At 35.2% G+C, this 26,533-nt stretch overlaps 4 protein-coding genes across 5 annotated transcripts in view; 1 reads left to right on the top strand and 3 right to left on the bottom strand.

Annotated features, from left to right (window-relative positions):
- The window catches only part of LOC125815581 (uncharacterized), a 120,372-nt gene that overhangs the window by 63,034 nt on the left and 30,805 nt on the right, over positions 1-26,533 (top strand). The window lies entirely within an intron of this gene.
- LOC125815580 (transcription factor MYB17-like) lies at positions 109-2,542 on the bottom strand. Its single transcript, XM_049495081.1, has 3 exons — positions 2,383-2,542; positions 1,158-1,287; positions 109-1,024 (listed from the first exon to the last, which is right to left on the bottom strand). Exons 1-3 carry the CDS (start codon positions 2,513-2,515, stop codon positions 358-360), a joined length of 930 nt encoding a protein of 309 aa, XP_049351038.1. The 5' UTR covers positions 2,516-2,542; the 3' UTR covers positions 109-357.
- On the bottom strand, positions 9,764-19,263 carry LOC125815569 (DEAD-box ATP-dependent RNA helicase 8-like). The gene is made up of 10 exons (XM_049495069.1): positions 18,716-19,263; positions 16,936-16,996; positions 15,578-15,812; positions 13,235-13,473; positions 12,569-12,820; positions 12,300-12,480; positions 11,557-11,645; positions 11,401-11,474; positions 11,193-11,305; positions 9,764-10,369 (listed from the first exon to the last, which is right to left on the bottom strand). The coding sequence occupies exons 1-9, from the start codon at positions 19,012-19,014 to the stop codon at positions 11,227-11,229; spliced, it is 1,509 nt and encodes a 502-aa protein (XP_049351026.1). The 5' UTR covers positions 19,015-19,263; the 3' UTR covers positions 9,764-10,369; positions 11,193-11,226.
- Positions 19,908-24,314, bottom strand: LOC125815562 (acetyl-coenzyme A carboxylase carboxyl transferase subunit alpha, chloroplastic-like). Of its 2 annotated transcripts, none has more exons than XM_049495061.1 (10): positions 23,776-24,314; positions 23,471-23,545; positions 23,114-23,221; positions 22,862-23,022; positions 22,432-22,546; positions 22,181-22,335; positions 21,820-21,871; positions 21,683-21,751; positions 21,478-21,555; positions 19,908-21,128 (listed from the first exon to the last, which is right to left on the bottom strand). In XM_049495061.1, the coding sequence occupies exons 1-10, from the start codon at positions 24,130-24,132 to the stop codon at positions 20,121-20,123; spliced, it is 2,178 nt and encodes a 725-aa protein (XP_049351018.1). In that variant the 5' UTR covers positions 24,133-24,314; the 3' UTR covers positions 19,908-20,120. The 2 variants fall into 2 exon arrangements, with proteins under 2 accessions (XP_049351018.1, XP_049351019.1); XM_049495062.1 differs by having other exon boundaries at positions 20,014-21,128; positions 23,622-23,828.

Below are 26,533 nucleotides of genomic sequence, written 5' to 3'. Positions count from 1 at the left end.
CATGAAGTTTCTACTGTTTGCTTGCTGTTATTCAGGTTGGCCAAAAAAATAAAAACTGTAATATGTAAGCATGACTTATATAGAAACAAAACATAGTCCTGAATTTCTATTACAAAATATCTTGCATGATAGCACTATTGCTATTACAAAATATCGAGGGAAAATGCATTGTCTTTTCCTCTGATGGAACTGAGATAGTCCTATTGATATGACATTAATATATAGTAGAGTTAGAATATGTGTTCTTTCCACAGCTGGAGCTACTAAAATAACCAGCAGAATTTTTTTCAAAATCGACGGTTTGGAGCCACTGATATCAAAGAAAGAAGCACACTGCATATTCTGGTTAAGGGCAGATCATGAGCTTTCACTCAAAAAGGGATACAAGCTATAGGAATCACCATGTCCTAGAAAGCTCATGTCATTGTTACTAGGGAAATCCAAAAGAAGTTGCAATGCTGATTCAGATGAATCTTCCATGGCGTTGGAGCTAGACGTGTCTGATCCTTGCAAGAAATCTTCTGTATATGGTTGGCCAATTTTCCACTCTTTATACTCATTTTGGTTGCTTCCTGTCACTGGTGAACCAGCAACAACGAGTTCAACCTCAGTCGTAATGCCTGAAGCTGATCCATACTTTGTACACGAAGATGCTTGAGAGGCTGGACTTTGACAAGCATTTTTTTCTCCTTTCTTGAATTTCCTAAATGACTCTCCTATCTCTGAGTTCCATATGCGCAGAAAATAGTCAGTCTCAGACCTTCCGACTGATGATGGAACCAAGAATTGGGACTCTCTGGAAAGACGAGCCTCAGCTTCAAGCCTAGCACTTTCCCATTGTGCCAAGTGACGCGCTGAAGGTGATGTAGCTGGTCTTCTCAGCAGTCCATTGGGGTCAGAGTACTGTTCATGAGTCTGAGGATCAATGCCCATGGAAAGCAGGCGCTTTTTCAGGTGAGTATTCCACAGATTCTTTATCTCATTGTCTGTCCTCCCAGGTAATTGTGAAGCAATTGCAGCCCATCTAGATAAACTTAGTAATGATTATTCATAGTTATTGAAATATAAATGATGCTTATAGTGTTTTTTACATTACATAAACGTGTACTAAGAAATATTAGAAGTTAAGCATGCAACTACATAAGGCAAAAACCAACCTGTTTCCAAGAATGCCATGTAACTGTATGACAAGCTTCTGTTCTTCGGGGCTAAAAGGACCTCGTATGATGTTTGGCCTTAGATAATTCGTCCATCTAAGACGACAACTTTTCCCACAACGAAGAAGACCTGTTAGTGAAAAAGTGGAAAACAGTTGACAAGAATTCAGGCAAACTATGAGGTTATGATACCATAGAGACCAATGTTACCATTTTATAATATTTGTCTATCATTCTAAACTCTCCTACTAACAGCATTAGTCATTAACACAATATCAGCTGCTCAAGCTGGTTACAATAACCAAAGAACTATGGTATTAGCCAGGAAACTGTAACTAGGCTGGAAACAGTGAACCAGCACGCTCGAGGCTAGTTCACTCGGGTAACATTTGGCACCTACATAGAAAATTGGCACATTTTCACATAAGAGGATATGTGTTGAGCCCAACATTGTAAGTGTCTTTCGATAAATCATCGATCGATTAGGTCAACATTCATAGTGTACACATGGAGAAGAGAAACAAAGACTTCCTAATGATAACTGCAACAAAAGAATACCAAAGGCAGCCTTAAACAAGGAACAATTCCCACTAGTTTAACATCTTTACTGAGTTCCCAATTTGACCTTAAGTGAAAAGAAAAAAGAGAGCATCTCCAGAAGGAAAATTTTAACTATTTTGATGATTAGGGGTAAAAGTAGAACAGCACTTTGAAGTACTAGTGAATTGCAAGGGGTAATTTATGTCATTCAGTAAAACAGAAAAGTAAGATCAAGAGTAAAAGAATCACCTTTCCATATTAGTATCACATGAAAAATTGGAAGAACATTAATGTTCATCAAAGGGTAAATTGGTTTCTTTCACACCAAAAGAAAGAAAACATCAAAGTACCCCTTTCTATTTCCTTTCTTTTTTTACATCAAATAAATGAAATTTATAACATTGTAGAGTTCAGCAAAGCCAATGAAACCATAAGCTAGATGACTGGAAAACAAATATTATTGTCATTAAACTGAATAAAAAAAATAACACATAGGAGAAAATTGAAACTAATCCCCTGTTACTCATTGAGGTAGGAGGCAAAATGGTTAAATGCTACGTTGCTCAGACTCTTCAAAAATGTCATAATAGTGCATTTTTAGAGGATCCGACACAGATGCAGCGGAGAGTTGGGACAAGAAAGGGATAAAAGTAACATGGAATATGAGAAGAGTAGTGAAATAGACCTGCAAGTTTTGGTAGTGAACGCCAACTACCATGACCATTCTTGTTGATAAATTGAATAAGTTTTTCATCTTCTTCAGGGGTCCAAGGTCCTCTAGTTAGACCATTTTTATCACAACATGGTGTTCTCCCCATTCCTCTCTTTCATACACATACACACACACAAACTAAAATTTACTTGTCAATGATCAACAAAAAGTCAAGTTTTTTAACTTTTAAGTTTAAAAAAAAAGAAGAGATGAGTGTTCCTAGGAGAGGGAAAAGTAAGAAAATTGACCTATCAAATGGAGTAGGACAGTAGATAGAGTGTAAGAAGTATCAGCAACTCCATAGCCGGCTACACATTAAATGACATGATGTGCTTACACAAATACTACAATTTACACTGATAAGGATTGTGATAGAGTGATAAGTATTCCTTTGTTCTTAATTTAGGAGTCTCACATTTGAGTCTCTCTGGCTATGGACCGTCGGATCTTCTAATGTGGGACTTGACGGCGCATTTTCAGATTTAAACGACTTCAATGTGGGTACTGATCACCAGATGGAAAACAAAATAAATACTACTGTTTACTACCATTGCATAAATGTAACCATTAAAAAAAATTGAATGATTGACGTAATAGAACAAGAAAGTTGCATTAAATGCATGCTTCTTTCTTACCCTTTTCAAATTCTTGAGGTTTTCGCTATTCAATTTCAGAATATAAGTAACATAGTTGTTTGTTGTTTTATTTTACTTGACTCGTGTATCAAAAATAGATATTTTATGTTTATTTTTACTTGTTTGCTATTTCAAATATAGATTTTCATGTTTATTTGTCACTTTCATATATATATATATAATAAAAAAATCATGTTTTACTCTTTGTATTAATTCTTTATTTTCTAAAATTTAACACTAAACATCAATTAATATGGTATTACATTAAAATACTCATATCAACTATTAGAGTATTACTCTCTCTGTTCCTAATTACTTGTTCAATTCTTTTTTACTTGTCCATTTCGACAAATCAAGAAAGGACAATTTTTTTTTATCTATTATACCCTCAATCAATTACTTTGAAAAAGGTAGAATTTCTTGAAAATTTTAAATTTTTAATTCATCCACTTCATAATTAATAGAGGTAAAATGATAAACTCATTATGTCAATCATTGTTTTCTTAATAGGCGTGTCAATTCAAAAGTGGACAAGTAATTAGGGACATAAGAAATATATATATGTTTTAAGGACCTGCAAAGTTGAAAGTGAACAAATAAAAGTGAATGGAGGAAGTACTTGTCAACTTAGCAAATCACAAGACTTTTATTACATTTAACACGAGTTTTTTTACTCTCTCTGTTCAACAATAGTTGTCCACTATACTATTTTGGGATGTCCAATAATATTTGTCCACTTTATGAAATCAATGGATAATTTTACACTTAGTCCCTAATTAACCCTTATCATTAATTAAAGTCATTTCCCTATTACATTTTTCAAAATATTGTATTTATTATTTTCAAATGCCTTTCTATTTATAGTTTCTTAAGAAAAACATGTAAAATCAAAAGTAGACAAGTATTGTTGGACAAAGGGAGTACTTCTTATTATACTATCCCTTAATATTAAAAACAATATAAAGTAGTATTTCTAGTGGTCAATTTTAGAACTCAAAGCATCACTAATAATATTAGTTTAGTAAAATATATCCTTAATTAAATCTTTCTTATGAGACGTGTTAGATCAATATGGATCAAATAATATAAAACACAAGAAGTACTCCCTCCGTCCCTATTTACTTGTCCATATTTCCTTTTTTAGTTGTCCCTATTTAGTTGTCCATTTTGACAAATCAAGAAAGGAAAACAATTTTTTTCCTATTATACCCTTTTTTACACTTCTTGAAAATTGTAAAAGTGTATGTTGTTTCCCTCCAATTTATTTCATTTTAATTCAAATAAGTGGTTGTAATTTTGAAGTGAAAAGTTGTCATAAGGGTAAAATTGTAACTTTACTGTGCTAATCATTGTTGCCTTAATCTGTGTGTCATTTCTAAAGTGGACAACTAAAAAGGGACGGAGGGAGTATTAAGCAGAATAATATAAGCAATAGTCCGCGTCTTGGTTCTAAATGATAGTAAAAGTTAACTTGTGACTTGGACGAGTTCGAGTCCTGCCTCATGCGAACTAAGTTTAATGGGCCTATTATTTCAAAATTTCAAAAATTGTGATTGATTCTAACGATTGATATCAGACGAATTTCTCGATTATCAAAAAAATAAATAATGCAATGCGCATTGAATTCAGTTGAATACAGCCTAGGAAGACTGGGAAATCAAGGTCAGGCAATTAAGGCACACTACCACTAGTACTTACTTTCTGTGAACAGATAAATCTTATGGATCTTCCTTTTTCTTTTTCGATAACGTAATAATTTTATTGAAAAAGGAGACTAACGCAAAAGAAGCATACATACGTATACAAGAAATATATCAAAAAATAAAAACCTACAACAATTTAATTTATCTTAGAAGTAGAGCGATTAGCGATAGCCATACATCTATACATATCGGAAACCTCATGGATGCATCAAAAAGAAACAACGATGAGTGACTACTCCTCAATAATACAAACTAACTTAACATTTTCAAAATTTACGTCAAATATGTATGTGTGCATAAATTGACGTAACATAAGGAGAGGGACACGCCTCGAGCATACACCCTGGGCGAGACTAACACTCGAAAACCATTGTTGGCCCCAAGCGAATCATTGGCCTGGCTTACTACTCAACGGAAGACTTAAACACAAGAACATAGTCTCAAATGATGAACTCATGAAATAAACTTAGAATGTCTTAAAAGAACATTCAACTAGCCAAGATGACAACTCAAGTCTCAAAACATAACCACTGTCTATGAAGCCTCTAACAATTGAGATGGACATAGGGACAAGATCCACGACATCCTAATGAACTAAAATGATAAAGTAATGAAAAAGGGGATCCTCCGGAAGCAAGGAGGCTCACCAACAACTCTGATGCTCAACTGGATCACTGATCCTGGTTACCTGAATCTGCATCATAAAAAGATGCAGGCCAACTGGCATCAGTACATTGAATGTACGAGCATGCGAGGGGAATTCTAAAACAAGACATAAGCTTGAAAAGGGAACTGAAAGAACAAACTTAGTCTCAACTAAACTAAACTGAACTGAACTTATTTCAATATAAAGCAGTATAAATCAGTGCATTATAAAGAAAAGCTTTAAAACGTGGATATCAACTCTGTGCATTTAGAAATACAATAGTAACTCCGTATGTATGCAAAGATACAATATAAACTCTGGATGTATATAAAAATACAAGTAACTCTATTTATATAATAATACAAAATACTTATGTGGAGTTTCTCTAACCGACAACCACCACTTAAGAGCTAATGTGATGATATAGCGTTTTGCCTCACGCTGCTAAGGCCGTCCTATACCTTGCCGAGGGTATAAAACCTGACTACTAAGTGGATCCACTAGTCTATGCTAAAAAACACTAAGGAATCATCTAAAAAGTATGACCCTTTTCTACCCATGGTGGCTACATGGTTTATGGGGGCCGGGAGTTGTCTGAACTCTCCCCCATATCGGTGCTCAATACTACTCCCAAAATATACTAGCTCATATGTTTAAAAACACAACTCTATGGTTTGAGATAATTACTCAAAAACTAGCCCGAAGGCTCTCTTTCATAATTGTGAAAACATTTACTCTTTACTGAAAACTAGCTCAAAGGGTCTTTTGGAAATCTCAGTTTCCTTTCTTGTTTAAATGTGAAAACATTTTACTCTTTGGAATACATAGTCCCGATATACTTTTTTGAAGAAATGAACTTCAATCTTTACTCTTTACTCAACTCAAAACTCGGGTCTTAAAACAAAGTTAAAACATTTGTAAAAGACTTTTGGAAGACTCTATGAACTTCTCTTGACTTGGCTCTTAACTTTCCTTGAATTTGAATTTATGGATTCAAGGATTGTGATTTGTGATAGGAAAGATCTCATAATGTTTAGGAGTGTTTTTAGATAGTCAAACATGAGAAACGATCAAGAAATCACTGTCTGGAAGTAAGTCCGCGACGCAGAGATGCATTTAAATATTTGGTCGAAAAATAAATTTTGAGGCAGAAGGGTACGTGATCACTCCGCGACGCAGAGAGAAAATTTCCTATCCTGAGGAACAGGTCCACGACGCGGACCTGGTAGCCAGATTTGCCTGACTTGTTCCTTCTTCGTTTTCTAACCCTAATTCGCCTAAACTCGATTCTTTTTCTCAAATTCTCTTTAGATTCAGATACCCAGTATGTATACACAAGAATCTAACTCAAACAACTCAAGGAAACAACACTATAACCTCAAGTAACTCCTCAATCTCAACCCAAATTCAAGAACGAAAGCAATTCATGAACACACACCAAGAACATTCAAACTTCTAATACTTTTAGGACGACTTCACGCTGAAATAAACATGTTTGACACGTGGGTGAACGAAAACCCAACGTTATAAAAGTCTCACATACCTCGTAGGATCAAATCCTTGACGAAATCAGACTACAAATCTTGACTTTCCTCTTCTCTTCTCTCTTGAGTTCTTCTCTCTAAAACCCTAGCGTGAAATCTTTGAGTGAGTAAACTGACCCAATTGAGTTTAGACCCCTAAGTAATTACTAAAAACGGATTTAATTAATTGGGTAGTGAAAAGACCATAATACCCTTCTAAAATCCGGTTTTGACTTTTCTTATCTAGACAACCCAACTTTAAATGGGCATATCTCCCTCATACGAACTCGAACTGAGCAAACTCGGCGGCGTTGGAAAGATAATTCAAATAGCTTTCCTACGGTATCTTGTAGCACACCTAACTCATCATGAGCTAAGAGTTATGGTAGTTTGAAGTTGACCTGAAACTCATACTTAGCTTAACTTTGTCAAACTTTCCAAATTTAATTATTTTCAAAAACGATTTCCTTCTAATTCTAGTTCTTTCGAATAGCGGGGTGTTACAGGTAAGCTATGTATGAAAAACATATGTGTAGACATTTGACTACAAGTCTACAACTAATCTTTACATGTCATATAGGGTATGACAAAGATACTTGTCAATTGAACTTTGATCAACTAAATCAATATTAATACTCTATATCAAATTTATATCTATTTGATATTATAATCAATCAATCGAGTCTTATACTAGGTATGTTGTCGTTGAATAGAGTAGATAAAGTAGAATATTTTAGATTTATATAATCCTGTATAATGATGTGTAATTAAACAAAAAATAGTTCCGACAATTATGGAGTAACATTTAATTTTCATATATAGATAGATAAATGCATGGACACCATATAGTATATAATAAAGAAAGAAAAGGGAGGGTACATCATAAATATAAATAGAGCAACCCCCCCCCCCCCCCACCCCACAAACACACATATATATAGACATGTATTAATGGAGAAGATGAATTGTATGACTAGAGGGAACACACAAACAGGCAATAAAGGAAGAATCTTTTTCTCGTGATAGGTCACAATGACTCCAGGGCCCCTACCCTGCTAAGTGCTAAATGACTCTACTAATTAAATAAATTTTAGTTTATTTCTTAACCATGCTGAGGAAAATGTTTTTCGTTTTTTTATGTTTGATTGGTTAAATATTTTTTTTAAGAAATGAAGATAATGACTTTTTCGTGAGAGTAAAATAAAATAAGTTTTATAGGTGAGATTTCACTAAAGAACTTTTGGTTATTACATTCAAAGTGGTTAGTAATGATAACTGATAGTTGGTGATGATGGTCATTATGATGTCAACAATATTTCTATATCGATTATTTTCACCATTACTCTATCCACAATCATCAGTCTTCACCATCACGACTAACATCGCCGCCAACAACCATCAATACCATCATTAACTTATACCATCACTATATATCTAACTAGCACAAATTACCATAACTACTACTAGCCACTAGCACCGATTACCATCACCACTACTAGCCACTATCACCGACCGCCACCATAACTACTATCACTAGACACTAGTGAACATAATATCTCCATTAGTTGGTACTTGAAAAAATTTCCAATGCTATCTGCAGTCACCGAAGGTCTTATCATAGTCACTAGTCAGTGAAATAAATGCAGTCAATTTTAACTTTGATTTTTCATTTACTCCACGCCGTCCTATTTCCGTGTTCCACATTTGACTCGCCACAACAATAAATAAACCCCTTCCAAAAATTACTAATAAATAAAGCATTATTTAATAACTGTCTGTCTTGAAGAATAAAAAAGAACTTTAAGGTAAAACCGTGCATCACTCTTGAATAAATATTAAAGTAATGACAAAAAGTTAAATTAAATCCTAGAATAATAGCGGATCAACGCCTTAAAAATTCGAGTAAGTTAATATATTTGAAAATCTGTTGTAGAAATAAAATAACTTCAACCTTTTTATAATGTTCAATAAAGGAATAAAATCGCAAAATTGAATTATAGGGAGTTAATGTACTATATAAATATATAAGCTTCATCAAAAACTTTCTGCAACCAAATGGTCTGAAAAACCATTGATTCTCTCATACATACCCAAACAGGTTTTTCGTTAAAAAAAATCAAAATATATCATTTTAACTTGCCCTCCTTTGAGGGGTAGAGAACTGGAGATGACATAATTATTTTCATCAAAATATTTTTCAACATTTGATTGGTAAATAAAAAATTGTTTTCCAAAGTAGTATACAACATAAAAAATTAATAGCAATATTAGCATATCGAAGAACATCTTGATACTGTTTTTAGTATCAATAATAATATATCTAAGTGTTACTCGAAGCAAGTAATATGAAGTTTAAAGTCAAGGTAGTTATATGAAAATTAATTTTCTAGCAACCAGGCATCAAAAGATAACTTCCTCATATGAAATCATCATCCACCTAGTAACCTTTATGATTATGGAGAACAAGATGCATGAAAAGTAGCGTCACGCTACTTTACCAATAAAAGATAAACGGAGTAGAAGCTCATCCTGCATAAAAACTGCACCGCCATATAGAAAGGGCTTTTTCATATAGTAGCATATCATAAGATGTAAAGAGTTTTAAAGGCTAAGGACTCAAACCGGTCATCACAGCAGGAACATCAACATACCAACTATAGTGAGGCTGTTTCGGATAGGGTAAGAAGGGAGGCTATTGAGGATAAACCCTCGGGTGGTTACTGTGGTAGGGAAAAGGACTGAATTTTGCAGCGAAGCTTAATGCTGGGAAAAAAAACTTCTTTTACAGCAAAGCGTTCTCCATTTTAAGGTATTAGAAAAGGAGAACAGTATCCACACAAGAAGAAACAAAGACAAAGCGCTACAATAGGATCATACTCTTCAAAATCAGCCAAATTGACTACTACACCCATGAAGAAAGCAACACTGTCAAGTGTTCTAAAACATAACACAACAAGAGAAAAAGCTATAAAGGAAAAGTGCAGAGCCCTTCAAAGACGGGCTAGACAAACTTTGGTAAACAAATGTGCAGTTGGATATTTATTGGATATCTGATCCTCATCTCACAATCAATTCAGCCAAACTCCTTTCCATCATTTAAGATGTTTCATTATATCCTTAGGCACCACTTCTCCAGGACAATGCCCAAACACTGAACCCATGTGCTCCGCAAACACAGATCGAAGAAAAGGCTAAATACTCTGACAGTTTCCAACAGATATACAGAGCAAAGGAAACAACAAGAAGTGCCAAATACACATAATCCAGATGCCCAACAAAAGATAGGCGCAGTTACTGAGGACCGATTGAATGTCAATATGTACCATTTGATTCTTTAGTCATTAGAAGCCCGACATCTAATATGCATTTTTGTTGTTCCACAACCATGAATCTGCCAAGTTCCTCTTTTAAACTCTGGAGTCGCACACCCTCAGAAAGTGAAATCTGGCATCTCTGCAAGAAAGCATGAGCTCAAAAAAATTTATTCCCTTTCTCCTCTCATTCTTGTTTTGAAGGTTAAAGTGAAGTGCTATCAGCAAAACAAGCTTGATAAGATAACTTGAAACAAGAAGCTAAGAACAACTTAGCATGATGTTGTCTTTTGCCATTTCAAGAACTTTTGAAGGTTGTTATTACATAAACTAATTGATTCTATTTTGAAACCTTTTCGTTTTGCCTACCTTTCTTATTCTTGTCATTTTAACAGCACTCAACTAATCAGAAAAATAACACCACCAGAGTCCAAAATTTTCCAGACAACACATGGTTACAAATAAAACCAGCACTTTGTCTTACACAGCTTTATCTATTTTCCAACCAAAATTTCCTGAATAGACTGTTCTAGAGCTGAAAAGCTTAAACTGATTTAAAGTAAAGAAGATTAATCGAGAAAATGTTCATCTGGTGAAATCAACATGTTCCCTATGCAAATGAGCAAACAATATCATTCAGAAAAACAAGAGGAGCTTCTAGTCACACAATGCGAGAAACAAACAGTGAAAGTTCTACTCCTTTCAACTTCCAATATGGAGTATGGCCACACATCAAAAGAGAATATTGTGTAATTTTTGTAAAAAGCACAGGAATAAGAACGTAATATTCCAAATATTAGCCTACCACCTTCAATGCAATTAAATTAAACTACCCAAGATTGATGGGCTACTAAAACTGACAAAAGAGATAACTGTCTGGACTGCATATCGAAAATCCTCAGGGAAGCTGTACCCAGCAACTTAACAAACTGCATACACAAAACATCTCTATTATAAATACTTACCCACTGGCAGCACCATCAACCACAGTTACACTGCTCATTGACAATATATAGCTTGATCTATCTGTGGAGGAATTTGCTTGATCTCTGTTCCTAGTTCTTGTTCAATTCTGTACCTGTCAGTCAGATAGATACAACCAGTATCATCAGAAACCAGCATATGGAAACTAAATGACCTAGCATAAAAGAAATGAACATAATTAATGCATACAAATTGAAGCGATCCTCAAAAGTAATCAGGCTAACAGCTAAACCAAGGTGTCCAAATCTCCCTGACCGTCCAACCTGCAAAAGCAATTATCAATGAGAAAATAGCACAAACAGATAGATAAGTCAATAAGCAAGATCAAAGATCTGTAGTGCATACCCTGTGCAAATACGTTTCTGAGTTCTTAGGGAAATCAAAATTGATAACAACATTGACTGCTTGAATATCTATTCCTCTAGTAAACAAATCTGTCCCATCATGAAAGAACACAGAGTTACTAAATCAAACAATTAACAAAATAGACATTGTATCACAGGAACACGTGCTGATCCTCGTAAAAGAATAAGAATAATGAAAGATAAAGTCAAAATTCATCATTTAAGAGCAATGTGAGAATCATTCATTACAAAATAAACAAATGGATGGCATACCATGTAAGAGAGCTCAGCAACACCAAGAATATCACAACATGGAATAAGTAAAGCCACATATTCCAGCAAGGAAATGCATAAACTCTGAGTAGCATCTAGTTTAATCCCCCCTCCCCCCACGACTCAACCAAAAGAGCTAGAAATTTCACCTGATCAACACTAACTAAAACGATGCAACTACATATAGCACCATGTTTGGTCAGATAATAAGTACATGCAATCTGACCCAACAACGGGGCACTTGCAACCAAACGAGTTACACCACAATACACCCGGCATCGATATTTCTCATGATATTTGCCTAGGTGAGAACATATTATGAACAGAAACTCGTAGAATAAGCCGCATGGTTTAAAGAACTACTATGTACTTAGAAGTACCAATAAATAACATTGAATTCTAATATTCACATTTAACACATGAACACATCAATTATTAACCATACTAGTTGAACAGATGCAATAGTCATACCAGTACAAACAAGGTTCCTGCAGGCACCATTACGGAAGTCATGAAACACCCTGTTCCTATGATCTTGAAGCATTTTAGCATGAATGTAGAAGCATGAATAGCCCAGCTCAGTAATCTTCTTGGCAAGAAGTTCCACACGATTTACAGAGTTGCAAAAAATAATTGATTGGTTAATTTGAAGCTGCACCGGAAAAACAGATAGAAATTGGTTAGCATGTGCACATTGCGCTAATTTTAACACCTACAATCCATAGTAAAACTAGGACTACCTTTGAGAAGAGAGTGTTAAGGCAGTGAATCTTCTGTCTTTCTTCAACGAAAGCATAAAATTGTGTTATACCCTTGAGCGTAAGTTCATCCATGAGGTTGATAACATATGGCTTGCGCAAATATCTTTCTTTAAAGTCCTTGACAGTGACAGGAAATGTTGCAGAAAACATCAAAATCTGGCGATTTGCAGGTACGAAGCGGATCAGCTGCTCGATGGAAGGTTGGAATTCTGGCGAAAGAAGCTTATCCGCCTGAAGGACAAAAGTAAACACAGGTGAATTTAGAATTATGTATGCTGTCTTGCCAGGAAGGACAAGCAGAAAACGATTTATCCAATCCCAATCAACTCATGTAAGGTAGCCATTGCAAAAAAAAACTCTCAACATGCCAGAAACTTGCATCAAGACTTTGAAGATTGTAAGGTAGAATCATAAGTAATCTTAGCCCAAATCGCTGATAGTTTCTCAACATCAAAAATAAAACTGACTGCATCAAAGATCTTGAATTGATTAAAACTTCACCTATATTGCACATGAAGTGTAGTCTATAAATAATAAGCTTATCAAAAAATTTAAGCATTTTGTCATCGCTTGTGCATTCAAAACATATCTTCAGGAGACAATCGGGCATTAATACTCTGATTTATTTACTCAAAAAAGGATTACCTCATCCATGATAAACATGGAGCAATCTTTCAAAACGCACACCCCCTTTTTTGCAAGGTCAAGAATTCTTCCAGGAGTTCCAACAAGTAAATGAACTGGCTGATACAGTCTCATTATGTCGTCCTTTAAGCTAGTCCCCCCAGTGGTAACCATGACTTGAATTTTTAGGTGCTTCCCAAGTTCTTTACAAACTTGAGATGTTTGGAGGGCCAATTCTCGAGTTGGGACAAGAATAATAGCTGAATATGGAAGCACCAAACAACAGTCAGAAACGAACACGGAGTAAACTATAGTTGCACAACTAGGGAAATACTACACATTTTCCTCTTAATTTGCAGGGATGCTAAAAATATGTTAGGACCAATTATAAGTTATATCATAGCAAACTATACAAAAAATAGCTTGCACCAAACCAAAATAAAAGCAAGATATTCACAGCACGATATTTCATGTGTAGCAAAGTAACGTAGCAACATAAGACTATATGTGACAGGAAAAGGCCAGCAACACATGTTTCTAAGCTAAAACTTGCTATGGCAGGTCAGCATTGAGACAATATGATCTAGTACACTTGTTAAATCTAAGTGACATACATGCATTATTAATGAGGTCATGGAATGTGCAAGACAATCTGAAAATGGTTCTACAATAACTTAGAACTCTGAATGAGTCAGCAAAATGAAGGAAGGCCTGAACTTAGATCACCAGTAAATAAGCCAGCCCAAGCTTATGCTCACAACTGTTGAGCGTCAAAGCAAAATTGAACTTAACTAGACTAAACTCAGATCAACTTCATACAGTATATGAATGTGTTTACGAGAGTTTTTTTCCTTCTTTCTGAAAACAAGTAGTTTACAAGCATGGTTTTGGATTTAAGTTCAAAATATTGTGACATGGAAAAGAAAAATTCCTTTCAATATGGGAATTGAAATTCAGAGTATTTATTTGCAAGAACCAAAAGTTCCAGTATTTATTACTACGTTACTTGATATTTTTTACAAGTAATTACTAATCTTCCACAATTGTAAATTGTCAGTGCAATTAACACCATAAAATTGATTCAAAGAGATTTTAGGTTCAGGACTTTAGGTGATTAAATGTAATATGCATACATGAAAACCATTACATTGCAATTCCCATAAAAAGGAAAAATGGGATTCCACTTGAGGCAGTGTTGTCAAAGGTTATCAGAGGTTTGCACCTCACTTCCGTAGTCCCTGTCTTTAAAAGAGAAATAATAGACAATACAAATAGTTCGTAAACTAATATAAATTGTTAAGAAGTGTGTGAATATATTTTTAGTACTAAGGATGAGAATTTAAAATTTTAGCATAAGAAACTAGCTCCAAATAATATAGAACTACATCTTTTCATCTAAAATCAGAAATTTAAGGGTTTCTAACCTTGATAGATATGATTTTTTCGCTTACACCTTGTTTAGATGGTTGTTACCCGCACTGTACTGTTAGTTTGAATACAATGTTTGTTTTGATTGTTACTTTAATTAAATTTTATTGTATCGTATCATTAAATCTATTGTAAGGTGACAACGAAAAGTCCCATTTTGTGTAACGACCAATTAGGTATGATCGCGTTGTTACCTTAATATTTTCTTCTCATTTTTGTCTTTACTTATTATTTAATAATCATATTTTATTTTTTACCCTACCTTTTTAAGGTAGCTCTACCATGTACTCTTTATCATTCAAATTGTTGATGTCTACATTATGCAACGACGGAGAACGATACAATCTATCCAAACATTGTATTCATTGAAACGATACAGTACGACGATTAAATATTTTTTCATTCATTCCCATCCAATCAAAAAAGACTTTTTTCGAATTTTTTTGAGTTTTTTCTGGATTTTGATGAGTTGTAAGATAAACTGTTCTAGTGGGTACGTTTTTATACTCGTGTTATAGCTGCTACAATACAACACAATACAATACATATTGATACGTTATGAAACAATGAGTAACAACCATCCAAACAGAGTGTTAATTATAGTTGTTTCAATTCTTATTGTCCAACTAGTTGTTGTTTGTGTTTGTAGTTATTTTTTGTTGCATTACATATATATTTCATTTTCTACTAGTGTGTTGCTTACTCTTCCTTTTGGTTATCAAAAAACATAAAGTATTTTTTCGCCATGACCTTTTCTTTGTTAAAGCCCACATGTTATTTCTGCTTTAAACTTAAAGCCCCAACAAGATTATGCCAAAGCTTTTCTAGCTACTCAACATGAACTAGTATGCAAAGCTTAGTTCAGTTGCAGCTCTACAAGCAGTCAAGCACTAGAGAGGTCACAGTATAACTACTATAAAATGCTTAGATACGAACCTTGAATCACATTCTTGTCTTGATCAATTTTCTCTAAAGCAGGAATGCAGAAGGAAGCAGTCTTCCCAGTTCCATTTTTGGCCCTAGCCAAAATGTCACTTCCAGTCAGAGCAATTGGAATGCTCTCCTCCTGGATTGGTGATGGTCTCTCAAAGCCCTTTTCATAAATTCCCATAAGCAGTTCACGCTTAAGAAAGTAGTCTTCAAACTCATTTCCTTTAGTTGCTGTCACATCCTGCAAGAAAAAGTAGCAGCGAAAAAATCATTTTTTTGTAAGTAGCCGTGAAGACAATCAGTAATGCAGAACAGCCAGAAATAACCTCATAAACAACACTACATAATTACAGAAGTTCTCCTAGATCCAGAAAAGAAAAGAAAAACAATCAGGGAGTAAGCAAACCACATCAAGGAAGACAGACTGATAACTCAACAACCGGTGAGCACAATATCATAGCTAAGATATTACTATTTGTGCATCAAATTACTGTTAAAATATGTAGAAATTTATACATATAGATTTAAAATGCTATGATACACATCAAATGAATAGCCTCAAACTCTCTAGCACTTGTATGAATAATTCATAAGGATGTTGTGCTCAGCCTGGAATACAATCATGACATGTAAGTACCAGAGATTCCTAGAGGTGAAGGCTGTTAAATCATGTGTAGATGATTAGAAATGTAGACTTACAATGCTACTGCTACATATCATATGAATATCGTCACTTTCTAGCATTTGCGGGAGTAATAGACATCTTTCAGCAACTCTACATAAGCAATTTTGTTTTGTATTTCCAGTTAATTGTCAAATGATCTCGTTCTCTAATGGATTAAATTAGACACGAGCACTTAAGAGGTCCTCAAGAGCACATTAGAGAGTTAGATCAATAATATCATGGGTGAGGAATGCCAAAAAGGGGAAAATGACAGACACAAGCTGAACTGCTTAGCTAATGGAAAATCTCAGCTAGAGAAACATCAGTCCTTTTGTCCCAAAAGATAGCCTACTTTCTTCGTTGGTTCATCACAATGGTGATCACTTAAAGGATTTTTTCTTTTACATGCAAGCATTCTATGACAAATTTCATGGCTCAAGTCTCAAGCTAATAGTTTATGAGAATGCTAGAAGGCCACCTCATTTCTTATGGCAAGTAACTTATGATTCAAGTTTTCAGCAACAATTGAGTAATGAAACTGCCTATGAAGGATGTGAAACCATTGTGTTGTATGAGAATGAGACAGATAGATGAAAATTGACATTGGGAAGAAACAGAAAAAACATGGTCCACAAACATACTGTCACAAAGAGAATACAATGTATTGAACAACATGGACAGAGAACAATTTCCAATTTACCTCTGTTCTGTATCGAGTATCAGGTAGTGGTATCTTCAACCTAGCCTTCCATTCTTGTGAACTGAACAAAGGGGAAAAGAGAAGAAAAGGAATTGATATATCATTAATCCCACTACGGCTTAAGAAATGTTCGACAGAATAAATGAAATAATTCAAACTCGAGATACATGAAACTCAAAAACATCCTAATTCTATCAATCAAATGTAAGTTTTGAGAGAACAAAAATCCTCCCTTGATATTTACTGTTTGCCATCAATGGGAGAATAATCCTTCCTTTCCCTATTAAGGAAAAGATACTAGTAATCCTCCAATTCCCTCAGCATTTTTCATATGGAAGCTAAAGTTTCATCCAACTTGCAACCATTCTTTGGTCCCCTTCCCCTTGAAAGGTCCAATACTAATGACTTGTGTAAAATGAGAAAACTAAGCAAGGCTCTGTCCCCTAACATTGAATATGTTGTCTGTAGTCATCATTATGAGATCCACAAATATCTCTTCAACCACAGCACTCTTAGAGTCATTCTTGGAAAAATCTGATTTCACAAAATGCTAGCACATGCTGTTAGCAGTTGAAGGTCTGATTTATGAGAAAAAATGTTTGGGAGTCTGGATGATAGTCTCACGGACTTTGATTTGGTGTATGTGGACCACAATGTAACAAGAAAAATATTTCAAGTCCAAAACAGACGAATAAAATTAATCTAAGAGGATGTAGTATCTAGCAAGCCTATTGCTAGGCTAACATGATAAGATAGCTGCTCGGATCAAATGGGTATAACTGCATTTAAGAAAATTAGACTTGCCAGTATCTTGCATATTGAAAAATGGCCTCTTTACTAATTGGCATATATCCTAAACCTCTCAACTAATAAAATAAGCAATCTGTGATTATCTTGAGATTTCTGGTCTACTAAGTCTAGTTGAGAGACCCAAAAGGCTGAATACTCTAGCTTGAGCTTAGTTATATTCATGGCCAAAGCTTAGTTTATTATAATACAATGCTCAAGCTTACCTACTATATTGGAACAGGATATTGGACCGAACCACAATTTATGTTGGTATACATGGAAAGTCATGCATGTACACATGATATTGAGGTCACTAACTTTAATCCTCCAAAGCAGATCAGCTTTGACTCAAACATAACATCTGCATACCCCCCCCCCCCCCAAAACAGAAACCTCGAAGAAAACCGATCACAGCCTCTTGACATTTTCCTACTAATTTATAATCTTTTTTTTTCAATCCATCAACAAGTTCCCTATATTCCAGCCCCACATGATGACTCAACCTAGTCTAGGTAAGAAGGTGATTTATACAAACAAGTCAGCTACCTTTAATACCATGACCAGCACCCACCAAAACAACAATTCAACCAATCTCTCTAACTTGACAGATTTTCTTCACTTACCACGTAGAAACAAAAACTACGTAATTCAGTGGAAAGTACCAACCATGCTGTAAAGTAATTAACAAAATAGCTGATGTCTGGATTTGAAGCAGAACTATAGTTCGGCAATAACTTTAAACTCCTCCAACAAATTCTACTATCTATGCGTGATACAACTACAAAAACTAGCCTCTATCCCAAACTAGTTAGGGGAGACTGTGAATCCCCTATCCATTCACTCTAATCGGGCTCATATCATTACCATACTCAATAATTTGAGTTGTTAGACAGATTAGGGTTCTCTAATACTACAAATTCTCTAAATCTCACACTTTTTCCTAGATTCTATGCATAAGAAAGTGAGAATGAAGGGAGAAAAGAAACCCTACCTCTGGTCAACGGCTTCGGATTGTACATTCTTTTCAACCTCGGCAACGGTGGAATCGGCAGATGGCAACTGGTTTCTTCTAAGCCACTGCTGTGTTTGCTGGTTCTGAAAATGCTGTTGTTGTTGTTGCGGCTGCTGCTGCTGATAGGGTGCAGGTCCTCTCTGCATATACTGCTGAGGATTTCTATTTTGAAAGTTTGGGTTAGTATTTGGGTGCATACTCCCCCCGCCGCTGCCGCTGCCGCCGCCGCCTCCACGTCCCTCCATCCCTGGCGATTGAAATCTTGGTCTCGGATTCATCACCAACTAGGTATCTCGAAGAAACTAAAGAAGTATCCAAACAATTATGCACAAAACTTTGTAGGTCGGCGAGAATGTACGATCTCCGGCAACCAACGGCGATACTGCTGTGAGAGACAAACACAACGAAAATTCCACCTAAAATTCGAGGAAAAATCGAGATGGAAGAAAATGGGGACAAAAGTGTCTAGGGCGTGGAGAGATTTATTAAAATTTCAGAGCAGTCAATGTATTTATAGCTTTTTCTGAAACGGGGCATTTGGCATACTGAGCACCGGCCTTTTACTAAATAGGACTCAATTTGAATTTAGTGGAGACTTTATATTATCCTATTCTTTCCGTCTCATATTAGTTGGTCCTAAAATTAAAAGTTTTAAAAAATACTTTATTGATTTATCCTAAAAAAAAGTATGAGATAAGTAAACTATACTTTGTATTTTTTTAACGAACATGAAATGAGCTAAAATAACACGACGGTATGAGTTTTTGCTATGCTTTGTATTCCAAGCATAGTAAAGTAGTACTTGTTATTGATGTAGGTATACATAAAGAATTTAAGAAGGCAAGAATTGGTGTTGCAGCTTTAGATGACTTGAGACCAATTGTGAAGATGTTTGGAAGTTCATGGCATATCTTGTGGAAATGACTGAACTTGCACATCCATGGAGAAAAAATCTTAACAGGTCGCGCTCGAGAACATGTACGCATCTCAACTATTCCATCGGATATACTTGTTATCTCCCACCAACACATGTAGTGGATAACTTACATCATCCATATGTTTTAGTTGTGACGTGAAAAATATCTATGAAAATAGGTTAATGACACTGTCCTCAGATTGCTCTAGTATGTCAATATTTTCAGTCTCAAAGAAGAAATAAAAGGAAAATATATAAGAAGAAAATGGACATACATATTATGCTGCTAACCAACTTTACATCTGTAATCCATATATATGTTACAATACAACTTACAAGTACAAAATCATCAAGGTACAAATCACTAATACTTACAATATCTCAGGAGGACCAGAAAAAACTCTTCCAAACCAAAATCAAGTACTACTTTGCCCAAGATAGCACAAGGAGTAAACTCATGAGCTAGTTTCACCATCTTCCATTTTCTAAGATCACTTTACTTTCCGCATCATCTTTGGTGAGTGATGCTAGTTTTTCTCTCAAACTTTCAACCTTTTTCTTCACTGGGGTGACACTGAGGGTAGCAGCAATACCCTCCCTTATCTCAGTTTCCAGCTCTATTACCTTTTCTGAGTTGGAGTCCTTCACAATCTCTGCCTTCAGCTCTTCAATCTTCTCGCTAAGACCTGATCTAGTCACTGCTCTTTCCATCTCCTCTTTAATCTCTGCATTTACCTTAGCCACCTCCTCTTCCAATTCCGGAGGAACAGCAACATTTGTCCTTTTGCGCGTGCCGACTATTTCCAGGTTGGCTGATCTTAGAACATCCTCCAGCTCTTTCTTAGCTTTCTCTACTTCCTCTACAAGATTTGTATCCAAAGAATCCCCAATTCTTAGCTTTTCTGAAGCTGTCTTTAAACGGTCTATCTTGGCTTTTACAGTTGTTGGAATTTTCTGATTAACTTCAGTTTTTATTTTTTCACTTTTGTTCTTCAGCTCGATGAGCCTGCTAGCCATGTTCACAGTGTAAAGTTTTTGCTTTAAACCAAGATACGCCCCAGGTTGTGACAACTTCTGCTTAAATTCTTGCATAATCTTATCGGCTTTCTCCTGCAAAGACTTGTTAAGTGGTTGATCCGGATTAGGAGCTCTTTGCAACTCTAGTTTAAGAGATTCAACTTTATCCTCCAAGCCCATAGCTATGAATGCTTTAGTCATTTCATTGTCTAGATCTTCTTGGAGCTTCTCAAGGACTTGGATAGTAACAGGATCAGATGGTCCCTTAGCTTCTAGAATTTTCTTTTTAAGATTTGCAAGCTCTGATTCCAAATCAGCAGGCGGTGTGTTAGCCTCGGATGGCTTCATGTTGCGCTTCCTTTCAGGTTCAACCTGTATTCCCTCTTGGAAACCTCCAATATAACGAAATTTAAGCATCCGTTGGTGAAGCAATTGTTCAGAATTCATCCTTCCAAGTTCCTGAATCAAGAAGCCATAGTGAAAACATGTCAAATGCAGAATATACCGAAATGTTGGAATTTGATATTTCAATCAACTAAGATCAATTCTAACGTAGTGGAATGGCCTAAAATGTTAAAATTTGTCATCAGATAGAGTTAGCAAGCAAACATTGGATCAATACGTTGTAATCCTATCCCATCTCAACCCACAGAAGTGAAATTCTAATACCTAACCCCAGTCCATCCGTGATACGATGTGGAAAGGCCTTTGGTAATTCACTGATATTTCCATATAAGTCGATACAGTTATTTCTTTTTCTAAGCAAAGAATTAGCCTTTGGTCTGTTTCCATAGACAGAAGGTATTACCGCCATAGCATCGAGAATAGCATGTTTAATCTGCTGAGATGCCCAGAAAGGATCAGCATGTGCACCACCGAGCGGTTCCTGCAAGAGATGACAAACAAAGCCAGCATTTTAGTAATGGCCCTTCACCATAGATTCTAAATCTTTTCCAACCTAAAACCAAATTAAGTATAAAGGTGAAAAGTATATAGATGGTGAGAGTTTTTACAGGAATAATTCCATCCGCTATCCGGAGCCTGTAATGTTCCTGAGCTGTGATCCTCAGCTTCTCAGCTGCCTATTCAATCAGAATTTCAGTAATGATAACCCATTTTTTTCACAAACTTGAACAACTTTCTCGTATACCTTTGGAGCTGCTTGTGAAGATTTCCATAATATTGCAGCACAAGCTTCAGGACTGGTCAGAGAAGCATAAACTTTGTAAAGATATAGCAAAGACTATATTCAAGGAAACAATGCAAGAAGTGTAAAAGAAACAACAACAAAATCTATGCCTCAACACATGTACAATGTGTCCGCGTCTTTAAGCTAACACAACATGTTTTTGGTCCTTGATATAGTAAGATGAGAGTTCATATCTTGCTTATATTTCTGCAGGCACAAAAATTATTTTTGAACTTGGAACTTTTCTTATTCTTCAAATTGTCAAATGCCTGATAAGTAGCAAAATAAAGTTATGGAAGAAGTACAAATGAACCAAACTTACCTAGCAACATAAAATGCTGAGTTTTCCAACATTAACAACTTGTTTGCACATCCAATGGCAAGAGCGCCGCCTGAACCACCTTCACCAGTTACAACCGTTATGATTGGAACTTTCAGCCCGAACATTGCCCTTAAATTGTAGGCTATTGCCTCACCCTGCATGAAAATATTGGAGGTGATTATAGATTCTACATGACCAGTTAAACGTAATCTAATAACACAATATTTGAAAGTCAAGGTAAAGACTCACACCTGACCTAGCTCTTCAGATCTTAAATCAGCAAAAGCCCCTGGAGTGTCTACAAATGTAACAATAGGGAAGCCATGATGATCAGCATATTTCATCATTCTCAAAGCCTTTCTGTAGCTGCAAGGCGAAGACTTAGTAGTTATCAATCCATCTTTTTCCTGAACCAACTTTGAGGTATCAAATTAAACAATTTTCCCCTATAAACAACTGAACGTTGCATAGGCTCTCCAAAACCCTGATGACTTGAGCAACAAAATTAAATTGGAAACATGTAGAAAGGCTAATGAGCAACAACTACAGCCTAGCTTGTTGCTAGATTAATGAAAAAAACACCTCAATTTAACCTGTTATTGCCCACAGAACAGATTAACTACGAATGCTTAATGATAGTAGTTAGTAATAATGCTGTGAAAGAGAATTCTTGAAGCATACCCATGAGGGGTTGGCATTGCAAAGTTCCGCATGATGTTTTCTTTTGTATTTCTACCTTTCTGATGACCAATGAAGAGGTAACTTCTACCTTCAATGCTCCCAATGCCAGTCACCATGGCTGGATCATCATAGCCAGCACGATCTCCATGGAGCTCTACCCACTTCATGCACGACATAGGAGTGAGATTACTCGAGTTGTCAGAAAAGCTGCTAATAACAATAGTGAAAAGAGAAGAAAATCACAAGGTATACCTTCTCTGTCATATTTAGTATATGATCTAGAACAGTTGGTCTATTAGGGTGTCGAGCAATTTGGAGCCGTTGGATGGGTGTCAAATGAGTGTACAAATCCCTCAGGGCCTGAAAGTATGGCATATGTATCAAATGGAACAGGAAAGTGTTGGTCAAATAATCATATTTGCACAGGTATAACCATTAATCTGATGCTTACTATATGCTAAGTATACAGATTATCATAAGTTGGTAATACAAGGAAAACAAAGTTAATTCCCCTCTTTAAGATCATATTAGTTCAAAACTAACGTAAATTTTGATAAACACACATACTTATACAACCAGCTACCTATTGTAAGAGTCAGGTGAATTTACCTGTTGATACTTAGCTTCCAAAGCATAAATCTGATCAGTGAAATCTAGTCCAGTGTCTTCGGCCATTCTACGTACCTGAACAAGAAATGAATTTGAATAAAGCATTAGTTCTATGATTCTAGTAACTACTATCAGTACCACAAGATTCTACCTTTCTATTGCCATAATCATGAAGTAGCCACATTGCACCAAATACTTAGCTTTTTCAGCAGTACATTAATGTCATGGCATATAAGATAGGTGTGGATCAATTTCATTATGAAATGTAATTGTTCCTAACCAAGCATCATTTGTAAGCAAGTCACCTCAATAAGCTGCTTCTCTAAATTAACCAATGGCTTCTCAAAGGCAAGTGTGACTGGTTTCGGTTTCTCATCAAGAGGCTTAAAGTAGGAAAGATACTTTAAGGGTGTCTTAGTGTCTGGATCAATATCACCATGCCACGGGTAATCCTGCTTCTTCCACTTTTTTATTTCAGCACCAATGCGAAACTTCTTCCTCGTCCTCACTTTGGGACTTCCCAAATCCTTAAAATTCAGGCCATACAACCTTTTGGTAAGAAACTCACTCCCAAGAGACAAGTGTGGCACAAATTCAGAACTCAGGTCCGCTGCATTTCTACCTTTTCCACAATTCCCAACTGCTAGAGATAAGGAGGCCATCTACCCTTTGAATGTGCAAACTGCAATGCCTTACAACCCAAATATCTACAATAGCCACACAGAGAAACAAAATTAACAATGAACCTGCAAAAAGGAGAAATTAACATCAATTACTCATTCCACTATGGTGACATGAGTAGGAGTCGGGGGCGGAGCTAGCTTGAAGAAGGGGGTTCAATCGAACCCCCCTGTGCAAACAGGCAAAAACTAGTCATTTTTGGTGATATATAAGCTATTGAGAGGAATGGAGAAAATTGTGAGAAACCAAACTCCCTCAACGTAATGGGAAGTTCTAGTAAAGTGGCAAAGGGAGTTCAAAAATTGCTTTAGGTCATAGATTAAAATCCTAGATGTGACCATTTTTGAATCCTCTTGTATAAATTCCTAGCTCTGCCACTAATAGGAGCTGTACTTAGGGAAGACATTTACTGAGATAACAATAAATAGTACTAATCAGAAAGGGTTTTATCAACAAGAACATCGACCCACAAGTGGGAGCTGGGAGGGTAGAGTGTACGCAAACCTTACTCCTACCTTATGAACTAGAAAGACTGTTTCAAAAGAGTTCTATCATTAAGAAATAATCATTTAAGTTCCATCAATTACCCAATTTCCAAACATTTCAAGAACAAGACTTGAAACTTGACTGAGACAAAGATTTCATCTTTATACTAAGGCATCACAAATAAACAACAACCCTGAAGAGCCCACATACATAAGCAACAAAAGCCAATACAGAGCTCAATTCTTGATTAATAGTAAGAATTCTAAGGATATCAAAGGAGAATTTTACAACTGGATAGACAAATTATGCATACAAAAATACATTTAGGCATGTAGGACAACACTATAATCCTAGAAATATCAACAACATACTCAGTAAACCCACAAGTGAGGTCTGGAAAGGGTAGAATGTAGGTGGATCTTACCACTAGCCGGTGAAGGTAGAGAGACTGTTTTCGAAAACACTTGACATGAAATATGGAGCAGAAAATTCTGGGGTTCTCCTTTCTTTATCAGCTAGTATGCTCTTTGTTGTTCAAGAACATGAATGAACGACTGAGATTTAAGTATATATGTATCACCTATATACAAACAAAAGTTTTTTTTCCTGTAGATGATATAATGGATAGTATTGTTGGAGTATTTGGAAAAGCCATGGAGGTCCCCGCCAAAACATGGACAAGTAAGTTTGGCCTTTTGGGGAGACAAATATTGGTTGAGCTGATTGTTACACAATACCTAATGTTTATCCAAAATGTTCCACACACACATCTTTTTTTTAAAAAAAAAAACATAGGAGATGAGGACAGAGATGAACCCGAGATTTGAAGACTTTGGGTGTGATTTTTTAGCTTGTACCAACAACACAATGAGACTCATATGTTTCTCGTAGGTGCACTATTAATTATATCTAAATTGTAATTAAATAATTTAGAGTGTGTTTGACTATGAAAATTGTAAATATTTGAAAAATGATATCTAAAATTTAGAGTTGTAGTTTGAATAGAAAATAAATTTAGTATGTTTTTCAAATTCTAGAAAAATTCAACATTCAATTTTTGGAATTCTATGACAAATGTGTTTTCCAAAGATCAACTCCGAGGGATAAAAAAATCATGATTAAACGTTTTGAATTAATTGAGCTCGAGATGCTTTTTAAAATTGATTAGTTAAAAACAAATTGCATCTTATTAGAAAATATTTTTTTCAAAATAAATTAATTTTAAAAATTTGAAAATTCAAGCCACGTAACACAAAATAAAATAATTTCAATTATTATTATAGAATATATAGCCCACAATTATTAGAGTTGTGATTTGTTTTAGCGATTGATATGTCAAATTAATTAGAATTTGTGTGAGTGAATCGATTTATCATTTATGACTCGATTAAATATAGATTCATCGCTAACAAACATTTTGCAGGAATAATCATTTGAAGGATATCTATTTAAAATTATGAAATATTTAATGTTTAATCATTTCATAATTATTAAAAATTTTAAAAAGAGAGAAGGAGAAGGTGAAGGGATCACCCGATGAAAATCACATTCTTTTTAATAAAATGTAAATTTAAATAATCAATCAATAAAATTATAAAAATTTCGCATAAATAATTTACTTATAACTTATAAGGCTGAAATTGAAAATTTTAATGTATGAAGTCATCTCTATGTCATGTTTGAACTTTGAAGTAAACATAGTCATCGTGTGTTTTTTTAGTAACCTGTTTCCATGAATTTTGTATGTTAAAATATTAACGGAAAGACCTTAGAGTCCCTTTGCTTGATTTAGATTGTTAATTGGATATTTTTACTGATGATTTTATTTTGATCATATGTTTAAAAAATAGTTATAATTGTAAAATTTAAAACTATACATAAATAATGTCACAGACT

The sequence above is a fragment of the Solanum verrucosum genome, unplaced genomic scaffold, assembly GCF_900185275.1.
Source record: "Solanum verrucosum unplaced genomic scaffold, falcon-dt-bn FXZP01000261.1, whole genome shotgun sequence".
Taxonomy (NCBI): Eukaryota; Viridiplantae; Streptophyta; class Magnoliopsida; order Solanales; family Solanaceae; genus Solanum; species Solanum verrucosum.
Note: the sequence above shows the minus strand (reverse complement) of the source record. Positions and strands in the feature narration are given on the sequence as shown.

Bases quoted from the DNA above. Each gene is read 5' to 3' on its own strand.
- LOC125815562 (XM_049495061.1), bottom strand. From the start codon at position 24,132: ATGGCCTCCTTATCTCTAGCAGTTGGGAATTGTGGAAAAGGTAGAAAT. The intron at 21,556-21,682 runs GTAAAAACTCTC...CATCTCTTGCAG, and splicing joins TAGCGGATGGAATTATTCCT to GAACCGCTCGGTGGTGCACA. The intron at 21,129-21,477 runs GTAATACCTTCT...TTCTTGATTCAG, and splicing joins CTATTCTCGATGCTATGGCG to GAACTTGGAAGGATGAATTC.
- LOC125815580 (XM_049495081.1), bottom strand. From the start codon at position 2,515: ATGGGGAGAACACCATGTTGTGATAAAAATGGTCTAACTAGAGGACCT. The intron at 1,288-2,382 runs GTCTATTTCACT...TTTCACTAACAG, and splicing joins TTCACTACCAAAACTTGCAG to GTCTTCTTCGTTGTGGGAAA. The intron at 1,025-1,157 runs GTTGGTTTTTGC...AAGTTTATCTAG, and splicing joins CATGGCATTCTTGGAAACAG to ATGGGCTGCAATTGCTTCAC.
- LOC125815569 (XM_049495069.1), bottom strand. From the start codon at position 19,014: ATGAATCCGAGACCAAGATTTCAATCGCCAGGGATGGAGGGACGTGGA. The intron at 15,813-16,935 runs GTAAATTGGAAA...TTTTTCTTGCAG, and splicing joins ATACTCGATACAGAACAGAG to GATGTGACAGCAACTAAAGG. The intron at 12,821-13,234 runs GTAATCCTTTTT...TTTGTCCTTCAG, and splicing joins CCATGTTTATCATGGATGAG to GCGGATAAGCTTCTTTCGCC.